Source organism: Mchenga conophoros, linkage group LG9, assembly GCF_057382185.1.
Source record: "Mchenga conophoros isolate Kocher_MC1m ecotype Shallow Benthic linkage group LG9, M_conophoros_male_GT1.1, whole genome shotgun sequence".
NCBI lineage: Eukaryota > Metazoa > Chordata > Actinopteri > Cichliformes > Cichlidae > Mchenga > Mchenga conophoros.
In genome coordinates, this window is record NC_140534.1 from 26,594,906 (window position 1) to 26,608,325 (window position 13,420).

The window sequence follows — 13,420 nt, forward strand, 5'->3', positions numbered from 1 at the left end:
TACAGAGCGGAGATGCGTTTTGTTCGATGCAATTAATGTAAGTGTGCATTTCCAGGCATGTTCCAATGCAACTAAACAACATTTACAGTGTGTTTAGAGGGAAATGCATTCTCTGTCCAATAATAATTTGCAATGTAAAAACCAGTTAAGCCCAAATAAGGCTCGTGGTGTGGTGGCAGAGGCATTCACATAGTTTCTTCGCTTCTAGTGTGGCAACAATTTTACTTAGTTTTATATTTTTTCTGTCTTTAACTTTATCTTTATGGCCATTTTAGGTTAGTTTAGGAATATAATTATTGGGTTAGGTTAAATAGTTACACTTTAGGTTTCTGTTAGGTTTAGGGGAAAAGGTCATTTCTGATAAAAAAAAAAAACATACTTACAGTGTTAACTGCATGTGAAGGTTCTCATTCAATTCAATTTTATTTATATAGCACCAAATATAGCACCTTAAAGTGCTTTACATTTTAAGGTAAAGACCCTGCAATGATACAGAGAAAATCCTAACAAGCACATGACCCCCTGTGAGCAAGCATTTTGGTGACAGAGGGAAGAGAAAAGTCTCTTTTAACAGGAAGAACCAGGCTTAAGGAGGGGTAGCCATGTACCCCTTGGCTTGTTAGGGGTGAGGGGAGGAAGATAAGTCACTGATTTGCTGGATTACCAGGTGGATAAGTTAAGATAATATAATTACATATTTGGAAAATTCTGAATTTATGACTCATTGCCTAAAATGGGTCAGAAATAAGAAAGAAATAACACAAATGGCAACAAAATATTTATTACAAATGTATTTTTATTTACAAAAAACACACACAAACACATTTTTGTTGCTACAATCAGTTCTTCCAGACCTGCTTCCAAGTTCCATGAAGGGTCCTAATGAAAGAACTGATACAATCAGAAAAGTAAACAAAGTTAAGGCTGTTATAACTATTATAACTGTTATACTCAGCTGATTTCACCTGATACCCTGCACAACCTGTATGGTTCACAGTGAATGATCCAATAAAAAGAAAATATTCCCAAGGCATCCCACCCCAAAAAAATTGTCAATGCCAGAGGTCAGAGGGAAACGGCTTGATGGGCTGCAGCAGAAGACGACCACATCAGGTGCCACTCCTGTCAGCTAAGAGGCTACTTCAGCAGGGTAACATGGCAAGTCATAAACCTCAAATCTTAAACATGAGAGTGAGTTTTCTGTACTCAAATGTTCTCCACAATACAAAAGGCAAGTTTTCAAAGTTTGACTGCATAAAAGGTTGAGAATTGCTTTATACCTAAAATTAAATACTACCCTACGAGTCTACAAGTTATATCTGAAACTTAATGCAGTGAACAACTTCTTCAACTTGCAGTTGCCTCAAATTGTTTTGGCACGATCTGAACAAGGTGATATTGATATTTAGTTACTCCTCCTGAACGCCAGAGGGCGCTGCAGTCCGATTAGCGAATTCAAACTGGCTGGTAAATGGTGAGCGCGCGGGTGTTTTTAAAAGAAAAACAGGAATACACATAAACATGGCGGCTGAAAATAATAACAGAACCGCTTCAGATGTAAATAGCATCGAAGAAGGTGTCAGTTTTTCTCACATTACCGCCGTAGCTACAGGATGGATGTCGGACTTCATGTTTCTAAGTTTGTGTCGGCGTTTTAAGGAGAGCAAACGTGATGAATTCAACGAAACGCTCTCAGCTTTCCAGAGTGAGTGAGGCACCTAGGTTACGTATATTTATGCTTAATTTATGATTATTTCTGTGGTGTTAGATTAGCTTCCTAAGTTTACCATTAGTTAAAGTTTAAAAGTTGGTAAAGACAAACATAAAAGAACCAAATATCACGTAAAATATGACAGATATAAAGGTGAGATATGTTTAAGGAGTAGACGCCAAAACAGCGTCCGAGGTGAAACTCTTTAAGCCATGTCTATTTTTATGTATTTTTTCATTTTTTTGTTAAGACCTGTCATGTTGTTGTTAAATGCAACTGGCACCTTTACTCAGAAAAACGAGAGGAAGAACCTCTCGTTGGTAACTTTAATGTAAATATACGTGTACGTATAAGTCTTCACAAAGTTTCTGAAAATATTGTGCCTAACACAAATTTTTTTTTTCATTTATTCTTTTTTTCCTCAGCCATTCAGAAATTATCTCCTAAGAGAAATGAGAAAGCAAAGATCTGTGACTTCCTGGCAAGAGTCATGCATGGAAAGCTGCTGGGTAAGAAAACATGATGCCACAGTTTTTAAATACACATTAAAAACTATTAAAATGGCCTGCATTTGTATAGCGCTTTTCTAGTCCCTAAGGACCCCAAAGCGCTTCACACTACATTCAGTCATTCACCCATTCACACACCCATTCACACACACATTCACACACTGGCGATGGCAAGCTACATTAAAAACTATTAAAGATGAGAAAGGGGTTGGAAATCACTGACTAAAAACGTATATACCCACCTGTCTCTTCATCAGTGATGCATTAACTTTCCGTGGCCTAGAATTGTGGTTATTTGTCAGCATGATCTAAATCTCCCGTTACATCCACATCCCATCTTGACAGTGTCTACCTGCATTGAGTTTCTGCCATGTACTTACTACTTACTTACTAGATATTTACGTTAACAAGGAGCTGAGTAGTTGTACCTAATAAAGTGGTCGCTGGGGGTATACTGTTTTACTAAAAAAAAAATTAACAGCAGCAGACTCTTTCTGTCCTTCATCCTAGTTGGCTTCCTGTTTCCTTGTCCTGTAAAACACTGTTTTTCTTCAGATGTGCAGTTTGAAGATGATGCCTCTGTGATGCCTCTGATGTCGGCTGCCAGACTCTGGTCAGACCTCAAAAACACTGTGGCAGACGAAAGTTTGTTTAAAAACGTTGCCATCCTTTTGATTGTACAGGTAATAAAGTTTTGTTTTGTTTTTCCTACCTCAGTATGGGCCTTTGGGGGATTACTTCACTTGTAATTGAGCTACAAACAATATAGGGAAAGAGTTTGTTTCACCTCATATTCATTTTTCAATTTTGAGAGCACAAAGGAGCGTCATGCTTGAGTAAAAGAAACGGTGATTAACAAAACTAGTTAAAACACGATCCATTGTAGTGCTGGTGGTTTTCCTTTAGCTCTCTTTGAGGGAACTAAACATTTTACTATGTGGGGGGAAAAACACAACACCAGTGCTGAAACTATACAGATGTTTGATTATGAAATGAGCAGGGTTTAAGTCCTGATGTTGGCTGCATGTATTGATTTTGAGTCTAATGTCATACATTTACCCTGTGCCTAGTCTGTTGCTGTCTGCTTGGAGAAGGGTGAAAGGTCTTCTGCCTCCTCTGCCCTCAGGTGGTTTGAGAATAACCTTGAACTTCCACAGGTCTGTATGGCAGTTATTCTCCCTTTCCTTTTCAAAATAAAGGTCAATTTTGGAACGTTTTAATTATTCAGTAACAGATTTTAAGCGATTTTAACAACTAATGTGTTTTAACAGGGTTTGAGAGTTAAGCTTTCGAAAATAGTTGCACAGGCTGAGACTTACCACCCATTCCTCATGAGCTTCAGCTTCAGTCGCCTGCTAGAGACAGTCCAGTCCTACTTGGATGCCTATTTGGAGAAGAATCCTTCTGACTACCTTCTCAAGGTACAGCACCTGCAGAACCTGTGTTTTATGTCACAGCCAGTATCAGAATGAGATTGGAACACAGGTCTGCTCAACTATGTGAAAAATCACACTCACTACTATCATTGTCAATATTGAGATCACAATTCTGAGAATTTTGAGAATAACCTTTAAAACCTACAAGTTCGTGTCTCAGTTATTTAAAGCCCTACTACTTTAAAATCAAGGCCAACATGATGTCCACCCCAACCTTAGTTCACAAGTTGTTTGTCAGGCCTACATACTGAGTTTCTACAAGTCATACAGCACTGTGTTCACAGAGTAAATTAAAATATTTGTTTAAAAAACTAGACTAGATATATTTATATGTATTATGTTTCAGGTTCTGGGATGAATATTTTATTTCCTAAGTTGTAAGTTTAAAATTCACTTTAAACTCTTAGAAATGTTTTGGGTTTTTTTGCAAAAAGTATTGTCGACTTTTTTTGGATTTCTGCTTTAGGGGGCACCACAGCGGATCATCTCACCCTTTCTTTAGCATCGTCTTTTGTCACACCAACCTTCTGCATATGCTCTTTCACTACATACCTCCATCTCTGCACATGTCGAAACCATCTCAGCCTTGTCTCTCCAAACTTATGTCCAAGCCAAAATATATAAAAACCCCTTTGCACTCTTAGTGAGATGGAAGGTTTTTTGGGAAATACACCGATCAGTGGACACTTGTCATCATGGGACTCTGGGGCTGCATAACAGTTACAGTTTGGCTATCATCATAAAATCCACAGACCTGTGCTCGCCCACTTTTTTCTGCTTTTGACACGTGGACTTCAAGCTCTGACTGTTCACTTGCTGCCTGATATATCGCACCTCTGGATTGTTGTGAAGAGATAATCACAGCGCTGGTTTTAATGCTGTGGTTTGCTGATGGGTGTACATGAGGTGTCCAAAGTTTCTCGGTAGTTAACAGGCAATGCTTACACAAATTTTTGCAGATATTAATTTCTCCTCCTCTTGTTTTCTCCTTTTGTGCTGAAACTACGCTCTTATCCTCCTGAGTAATGGCGCTCAGACCAACTGAAGGTGCTGATGTGACGTTATCAGTCATAGCTAATTGACAATTTGTCATCAAATTAGTTGGAAGGGCAAACTGCTGCATTCTGTAGAGTCGTCCTCAGGGCCTAACAGACTCGCTTATTCAGGAAAGTTTTAGGAATGATTTACGCAAGCCAATGACCTCTTGATGGCTGTACTTGGAAGGGTATGCTAATGACTGCCCTCATTAATTTTGCTTTTCATTACAGCAGTACTTAGACCAGAAAGTTAGTTGTTTTTAGAAGTTTATGAAAGGGTCATATTTATATGCATAAATTAGCAAAGCTAAATGTCTGTGTTATGTCTACCTCTCCGATCATCAGGCAGCTTCAAAGATGGTGCAGTCCTCACACAAAACTGAGGGTTTGGAGGACGAGGGGCCCCGGGACAGCTCTCTTTCAAAGAAGGCCAGTGATGTCACGGAGGACAGAAAGTAAGTCGTAGTATTTTTGAAAAGCCTCATTTATTTAAACTCTGCTTCTCCTTCATGCTAAATATTCAGCTTTATTTATGTCCTAACAGGAAAGGAAACACCACATGTCACAGGTCAGTAAGAATATGTTTAACACTCACTAGACACATTATTAGGTACACCTCGCTAGTACTGTATTGGAGCCCATTTTGCTTTCCAAACCACCTTGATGCTTCATGGCACAGATTCAACAAGGTGCTCGAAACATTCCTCAGTTATTTTGGTCTATATTGAAATGATAGCATCGCACAGTTGCTGCAGATTTGTCAACTGCACATCCATGGTATGAATCTCCTGTTCCACCACATCCCAAAGCTGCCCTCTTTGATTGAGATCTGGTGACTGTGGAGGCCATTTCAGTACAGTGAACTCATGTTGTGTTCAAGAAACGAGTTTGAGATGGTCTGAGCTTTGTGGCATGGCACACAGCCATCAGAACATGGGTGTACTGTGGCCATAAAGGGATGGACATATGGCAGTATTCAGGCAGCCTGTGGCATTGTAACAATGCTTGCTTGGTACTAATGACTGATTCAGACTTTTGTGGCCAATGCCTTTGCCGGCATTCACACTTGTGCACTACGCGTTACAGTTATGTCCCAATCTTTTATATCCTCTGCCAGCCTAAATGATTCTAGGACGTCTTCTCTTCCTAGGTCCCCTTTTTCCAGTTTCTTTTGGGGTTTTTTGTTTAGTTTTGTTTTCTCCCCAGAGGCTAAAAAAAAGTGTCCTTGGTGAAGTTTTTCCACTTCTTTTTACATCCCCTCACATCAGTCCTGATAGTTTAAGGAATCTCCCTCGAGGAATTCAATCTGAGAGTCCATATGTTGACGCAGGGATTGATGTTCTCTCAATGATTCATTCGAAAGAAGCAGGAAATGCACAGGAGGAATCAAGAGGCCACTCAAAGTAGTTGGGGTGTGAGTTTCAGAGGGGTTTCTGATTAGGTACCTGTGACATAGATTTCACATAGAAGCATAAATCCTATTTCGGGGACAGGTGTGCCAAGAAAATATTCCCTACAGCACCAGCCTGAACCGTGTTTTCATATTGTTTGTGCCAAATTCTGACCATCAGGATGTGCAGTGTGCCCTTCTGCTGCTGTCGCGCATCTTCTTTGACGTTTGATGCGCATTCAGAGTTGCTGTCCTGCAGCATATTTTCCCACCAGCTCAAAGCCATGTTTCCATTCTCCCCTAACATCAACAAGGGATTTTCACCCAGAGAACTGTGGCTCGCTGGACATTTTCTCTTTTGGGACCATTCTCTAGAGATGGTTGTGAAAATCCCAGTAAATCTGCAGTGTCTGAAGTACTGCCACGTCACATTCAGGGTCACTTAAATTACACATGTAGGTTAAGGAAATAATTGTGTCGCACTGTATTACTCTTCCACAGACCAAAACGGAAACTACTCTCAACCATAAATACAGATGTGTGGAAGCCTGATACATGCAAGAAGCGTAATTTTTCTCTACGTCGAATCTCCAGTAATGGTGGGTTTTAATTTTCTTGTGGCTTTGATTGGTTTCTGAATTTTTCTTTTGAAATTTATTTACCAGCACATCATATTTGAGCCTGAATACAAGTAAATTAATTTCAAACCTTACAGCATCAGCGTTATCCCAGATGACAGAAAATTCACCAGACACAAAAAAGGCACAAAAAACAAGAAAACCCCCTCAAGTAAGTAGAACCAATTAATCCACAAATCAGTTTAAGGAGTTATAAATATTCCTTTAAGCATAGAAAGCAGGAGTTTATGTTTTTTCCTTTTTATCTAGAAATGGACCTCCCAGCTGGACAAGTACCTCAAGGATGGTGTTAAACGTCACGGGCAGGGGAAGTGGTCTCGTATCTTAATGGATTATGACTTTGAAGGACGCACCGGCACCATGCTCAAAGACCGCTGGAGAGTTCTAACGAGGGCACATGAAGTGGGATAAAGACACACAGAGCTTCTCTAATTCGTACAATGTAGCATTTGACCTGTAAATAAAATCACCTGATTTTTCTATTGATTTTTTTTAATGGTTTTAGTTGCATGCTCTGCTATGTTTGCACTGAAACAATTTACCACCAGAGGGTGCTCAAGCACAGAACAGTGATCTGGGTAAGTTGGTCTACTGTGACTGGGTAAATTTGACGATGTGTAACAATGTGACAATGTGTCAGTAAAACATAATTGTATATTTCACTCATTTAGTCTTTTTTAGCTGACCAGCTAAAGCTTAACCGTGTCAGTGTATGTGCTTTGCTGCTGCTGTGTGCACCCAGTCATACCACCAGAGAGCAATCACAGGAAACGATGTAAAAGTTTTTAGTTTTTTATATTTAAGGCCACATTTTTTTAGATAAATAAGGTGTAAGACAAGACATTTGTAAAAGAGTACAATAGCATTGTTTTATAACCAAAATAAAAGGAAGTGTGCTTAATGTGTGTGAGGAAAAGGTGGAATGCTGTACAAGTGTCTTTCTATTTTAATGTGTATGAAAATCTGCTATTTAAAAATACTTTACACTGATCTGGACCATATTAAAAGACATATCTGCAAAATTAGGCCTCTTAGTGTTGATAGAGAGACGATGTGCTGAGGCATCTGGCTGCCCACTGATGATTGGTTTTTAGATGTTCACGTGAAATCCATATCAGATGAAGACAAAACTGTGTTGTGGAGGACAGGCGCACCGCAGAGTTTTCTGGATCTTCTTCCAAGTCCCGCTGCACTGCGGGTTCCCCACCGCCTGCCAGTGGAGCACAGTCTCCCTGCAGCACAGTTAAACCACTGGTTTCATACCACTTTATGCACATGGTTTCACATAGTAATTTCACAAGATCTCAGCACTGCTTAGCTTAAGGCAAGGGCACATTAAGTGTTGAAGCAGAAGGTGGACTAATTTTGTAGCTGTTTTAAGTTTTATGAACTGATTTAGATTTTTATGTGAAATCGTGCAGTTAGGGCTTTGTAGACAGGAACACAATTTCCATAACTTTGGCTCTGTACGGTAGTGCAATAGATTAAAGTGCAATGCAATTTCAATCCAGACTTTCAGCTTTAATTCAGCTCCTTTCAGGGGCTCAAACTGGATAAGTGAGCATAATCATAACCAAAATGTTTACCTTTTAGGATTTTGTTAGTTATGGTTGACAGACTGACTGAAAGCCATGCACATTGATGAGTTTCCTCCTTCCTGATGGTTTTCCAGGCCTTTAGTTTTTTTGCCATTTAGTTTGCTCTTCAGGAATTGAAGTGCATGCTCGAATGGCTTGTGTTCCCTTCTCATTCTGTCTTCCATCTTGCAAGTATTGCTGTATGCTTCAAATAACGAAACATACATATTATACTTTCATTAGTCCAAACAAATGCTGTTTCACAACTTGTCTGGTATTTTTAGATGTTTAAATTTGTTTTTTCTGCCCCTGGGCAATGTTCACCACTTGGTTAGGTGTTATGAGGGGTGTTCTTTTACCATGAAACGGATCATCTAATCATCTACAATTATCTAATTATCAATGGAAAATCATGCCTTTTTACTTTGCTTAGCACACCATTGAGTTATTATCTCTTTGTTAAACATTCACCACTTCTAAAGTTCCACCTCTCTCACAGGTTTTTAAATCTCATTGAGATTAAAAATCTCATTTCCAAGAGAGACCTGGCATCATGGCAACAAAAGTCACATACAACATAGGTAGAAATCCACTGAAATCTGGAAGTTGTGGGTTCAAACCCACAGTTTTCAAATGCAAATGGTACACTTGGAATTTTTCCAGATGTTTTACGTTCAAAATTGCTCAAAAAATAAGCCGAGAAGCCCACATCTGTCCATGAAGCAGCTTTTCAGTCAGATATTTTGGTCCCTAAAGAAAAAGGGGGCTACATAATAAATAACCACCATTCCTAAATGTTCCTTCAGTTTGTAAAAAAAATAAGAATAAAAGCTGAGAGTCTGCCCTTTTAGACCACATTCAGCTGTAAATTAAATGCCAAACAGTTTAAATATATCTGGACTGGAGGAAAAACACGTGTAAAATGGCCGATAACTGCATACTTGTCTGATTCCTGACCGTCTCCCTGGCAGCTGCTGGTATTGTTTCGCATGGCAGGAGGTTGACATGCCACACACACGTTAAAGCCCTCTGTTATGTAGCGCATCCACAGTGTGTGGGGCCGGTTCTCCACAGTGCAGTGGGGCGTCCGTGACTCTAGCTTGAATTCCACACAAAACCTAAAGGGCGACAGGATTAGAGTAATGAAGGTGAACAAATAAATCCTGAAATACTGAGACAGTAGAATTCAAACAAAATAAACCCTTAACGCACAGGAGAGCGACATCGAGGCATCATCACTTGGTTAGGCGATATTGGGAATTACTGATCAGTAAAAAAGAAAAACCCACTTTATCCCCAGTAGCAGGGACACAGCTCTAATGAAAGGAATAACAATAATTAAGCATATAGATGCTTTGAACTGCTCGCAATACCGCACCTACTGTCATCCCAACCTTTTGTGTATGCGCTTTTCATGTGACAGCCTTGAGTATTTAATTTCAAAGGATTGTTGGCAGTCTTTCAGCATCGCTATGTTTAATGGTCTGTAGACAGAAGGCCAGGTGGGCAAACACCTACAGGTAGCTCGTTGGTTGGAAAACGTTGAGCTGTTATCTCCTTTCAATTTCATTTGTGATACAAAGCACAAAAAAGAGGTTTTTCCCCTGAAAGCATTCATGAACCTTTCAACTCTTGAATTTAAAGATTCTTGAGGTCTGTGCAGTTTCAGAGAGCATCTGCAGGCTTTATAGTACCATGATATGAAACCTACCCAGGGTTTAGGGGGTTTCCGTAGCTGTCGTGCTTGGGCCTTCCCTTGGCAAACGCCATGCTGGTGATGAATGCAGGACCTGATAAGAGAAACCAGATCATCTATGAATTACAAAACAGGCTCAAATGCAAGAAAATATGCATGCAACTTCACACACACACACACACAAAAATGCAGATACAGTAAAACCAGAGAGTGTTCATCTGGTTGTATACCTGAATTGAAGCCACAGTGTCTACCCAGGTGGTCTCTGTATTCCCTGCAGCCAGCTCGTTGCTCAAGGCCGGGGCAGGGCTGGCCACTGTTGTGGGGCTGCTGTTCTATGTGACGAACACGGATTCGCACCGAAGGCTGGCAGGGTTTGGCACAGCCGCTCCAAAAGCTCCAGTCGCTCACAACACAGTCCTGAGCTGGATGTTGGCACCAGTATCAAGAGAGAAACGTTATTAGAGGAAATCCTCTGTTGCAGCGAACAATTAAACTGCATTTAAACCAAAGACTCACTCCCTAAGATCTTAGCTTTTGTGCCAGGATTACAATTCCAATTGACAGTAAGATATACCATTGTTCTTTAAGGGATGAATAATTATAATATTCCGGTGGAAGAGTGGAATGTGACTCAATATCCAGGAAATAACTTTGGATTAATGAAGCATCGATTGTGACTTGTGGAATTAGTGCTTCCTGCTCTGATACAAGTATTCTGACAGTGCGCCAAGTGCGCCGCTCAATCAGTGACTGAGTCCTGTGATTTATTTTCTTTGTGCCTGCTATGATTCCACTTTGATGCATTAAACATTCAGATTTAGTCACTACTGGCCCATAACACATATTAAATGTGCCTAGCTTGTTTGACTGTAGCTGTTATCGCTACAACTGATTGACAGAACCACATTCTTAAAATATTTGTACTAATTCCATTATGTGGGCCAGCCAGCCCACTGAAATGAGGTTAGGCTCAGAGCTACTGGGGTTATTTGGTGTGCTGATTATTTTTTGTAATGCGGCAGGTGAGACACATGCAAGAAACACAAAATCAGAGATTATGTGGGGTTTGCGCCATGTTAGAAGCTGAAGAAAACAACAAAAGACACAGAAGAGTTGGAAAGGACTGAAGTTAAATGCACACAATTTGACATGTATGGGAAAATGTGGAATGCATCCACCCATGCCACTTCACTCATTAGAGGTATGTTGTGTGATAAGCAGCCCACTAATGACCAGATAGTGGGGATAATTTGTCTTGTTTTATCTTCTGGACAACAGATTTAGAAGATAGCAAGAGGTCGGGTATCATAAAGTTAAGGTGCGCACCAAAAAATAAACAGTTCCATCCATTCATCACTCACCTGGACACTCTGTGAAGTAGTCAAAGCAGCAGTCTTTAGTTCTGACGCAGCCTTCATCACAGTAGCATGTGCCGTGCACACGGTCCATCCTCCAGTCAGTGGTCAAACAGTTTGTGTCTCTGCCTCTGCAGCACTTCCCTGAACAACCTCCACTCACCAGGTGGTTCTCACCTAGAGCAAAAACTACCAGCAACCAGCAGGCAAACTGAACAGAGAATCCCATCATGATGGAGTGAGGCCAGAAGTCAACCTCTGAAGTAAGATGCCAGCCTCTTGGTTTCCCCCCAGACTGTGCTCACACACGTCTCTACCTGTGTTTACTCCTGCTCTGGTTCTGCTTCTTTCATGCTCGTGACCGTGAGAGGGAGAGGTTGGAATACCAGCCCAGCCCAACCCAGCCAGGACTGAGCTCTGCCACAGGAGCCCTTGTGACCTGGAATTCCTGTGTCCGTCTCCTGTGTCCAGCCCTTCAGTTTCCCTCCAGAAACAGGTCTGCAATGCAACCTACAGTACAAAACACCCAATTCCAGCACTGGCTTTCGTGTTGTGTGTGCCTGCCTTTCCTCAAAGCTGGTGTCTCTCTCCCTGTTCCCAGCTGAGCACCTCCCTCCAGTCGATCACACTCGGGAGGAGACGATGAGGACAAGGGAGGGGTGAGCTGGTGATGCATGCTTTACCATCCCGCCTCTGTTCTTTCTTTTTTGCCTCTTTCTTACCTGCCTTATTCTTGTTTACCTTTTTTCTGACCCTCTTTCTTCAGAATACCTGTGACCTTCTGCCACCCCAGGTTTCCGAGTCCCAAAAGAAAGGGAGGAATGTGAGAATTTGGCAGGTCTCCAATCAATTGTTCTACTGTATAACACCGTCCCCTTCTCACCTCTCTCCCTTTTTCTCTTTCCCTTTCAAGTTCCTGTAATCCAGCAGAAATCCAAACCGTATGATTTTGTCTGTGTGCTTGTTTTGCTTGTGAGGTTTACGTAGACTAAAGATTAGCTTCACTGGGTCAGAGGCTGTCAAAAAAAATCTACATATCAGCTTCCCCTGAGCTCAGCCATAAATAAGGTAATTGTTTTATGCGTGCAGTTGTTTCCTGCAATTCTGAACATGTGTGCTATTTGTTTTAAACAAAAACAAAGGACTTTTAATGCACTACTCAATTCCTAAATGCTGGAAGCTAATTCCTTCTTGACTTTGTTTCCAGTTTTATGCTTATCTAAAATAACCATCTACTGGTTGTAGGTCATATTATGAAGGCAAACAAGAAAGTGGTATCAGTCTTATCAAGGAAACAAAGAATCATATTTCCCAAAATATCTCCTTTTACCAATCACTGATAACCTGTTATATACTGTTATAAACTGCATACAACATGGAAACCCATTTAAATACAATGCTAAGAAAACATTATCTGCCCCCTTCCTGATTTCTTATTTTTTTCCGTATTTGTAACACTTAAATGTTTCTGTTCATCACACTAATTATAATATACAGTAAATAAAAAAAATAACCTGAGTAAATACAAAATTCAGTTTTTAACTGATTATTTTATTTATTAATAAGGGAAACAACCTATCCAAACCTACTTGGGCATGTATGACAAAGTAGTTGCACCTCTTCTAAATCATAAATGAATTGTCATTAACCACATATTTTGATTTACAAAGACTTTTCTAAGGATTTGGGGCTCCAGCAAACCACAGTGAGAAAATGTAGAACAGTGGTGAACCTTCACATGAGCCTACCAAAATCACTCCAAGAACACATCCATGACTCATCCAGGAGCTCCCAAAAGAACCCAGAACAACATGAAAAGAACTTCCCTCACTTGCCTCAGTCAAGGTCAGAGTTCATGATTCAACAATAATAAAGAGATAAAATCTCCTCCATGGGAGAGTTCCCAGTAGGAAACCACGGCTGATCAAAAAGGATAAAAAGACTCATCTCACATTTGCCAAAAAACATCTTGAAGATCCCCAAGACTTCTGAGAAAATATTCTGTGGTATGACGAGACATTTCGAGCCTTTTATAAAAAGAATATATGATGGTCTCGGGCTGCTCTGC

At 40.4% G+C, this 13,420-nt stretch overlaps 2 protein-coding genes across 3 annotated transcripts; one reads left to right on the forward strand and one right to left on the reverse strand.

Moving 5' to 3' along the window:
- Window positions 1–1,448: 1,448 nt before the first annotated feature.
- terf1 (telomeric repeat binding factor (NIMA-interacting) 1) lies at window positions 1,449–7,201 on the forward strand. 2 transcript variants are annotated; one of them, XM_085287277.1, is made up of 10 exons: window positions 1,451–1,705; window positions 2,137–2,220; window positions 2,776–2,903; window positions 3,291–3,377; window positions 3,492–3,641; window positions 5,039–5,148; window positions 5,238–5,261; window positions 6,585–6,682; window positions 6,799–6,872; window positions 6,971–7,201. In XM_085287277.1, the coding sequence occupies exons 1-10, from the start codon at window positions 1,522–1,524 to the stop codon at window positions 7,130–7,132; spliced, it is 1,101 nt and encodes a 366-aa protein (XP_085143403.1). In that variant the 5' UTR covers window positions 1,451–1,521; the 3' UTR covers window positions 7,133–7,201. The 2 variants fall into 2 exon arrangements, with proteins under 2 accessions (XP_085143404.1, XP_085143403.1); XM_085287278.1 differs by lacking the exon at window positions 5,238–5,261 and having other exon boundaries at window positions 1,449–1,705.
- On the reverse strand, window positions 7,092–11,992 carry sbspon (somatomedin B and thrombospondin type 1 domain containing). Its single transcript, XM_085287279.1, has 5 exons — window positions 11,359–11,992; window positions 10,225–10,419; window positions 10,010–10,088; window positions 9,240–9,416; window positions 7,092–7,953 (listed from the first exon to the last, which is right to left on the reverse strand). The coding sequence occupies exons 1-5, from the start codon at window positions 11,582–11,584 to the stop codon at window positions 7,836–7,838; spliced, it is 795 nt and encodes a 264-aa protein (XP_085143405.1). The 5' UTR covers window positions 11,585–11,992; the 3' UTR covers window positions 7,092–7,835.
- Between the last annotated feature and the right edge of the window lie 1,428 nt (window positions 11,993–13,420).

What these genes read in the sequence shown, in the direction of transcription:
- sbspon (XM_085287279.1), bottom strand. Translation starts at nt 11,584, where the DNA reads ATGATGGGATTCTCTGTTCAGTTTGCCTGCTGGTTGCTGGTAGTTTTT. An exon ending in CTACTTCACAGAGTGTCCAG is followed by an intron (nt 10,420 to 11,358) that starts GTGAGTGATGAA and finishes GCCAACATCCAG; the next exon opens with CTCAGGACTGTGTTGTGAGC. An exon ending in ACACTGTGGCTTCAATTCAG is followed by an intron (nt 10,089 to 10,224) that starts GTATACAACCAG and finishes TTCTCTTATCAG; the next exon opens with GTCCTGCATTCATCACCAGC.
- terf1 (XM_085287277.1), top strand. Translation starts at nt 1,522, where the DNA reads ATGGCGGCTGAAAATAATAACAGAACCGCTTCAGATGTAAATAGCATC. An exon ending in GATGTCACGGAGGACAGAAA is followed by an intron (nt 5,149 to 5,237) that starts GTAAGTCGTAGT and finishes ATGTCCTAACAG; the next exon opens with GAAAGGAAACACCACATGTC. An exon ending in ACGTCGAATCTCCAGTAATG is followed by an intron (nt 6,683 to 6,798) that starts GTGGGTTTTAAT and finishes CAAACCTTACAG; the next exon opens with CATCAGCGTTATCCCAGATG.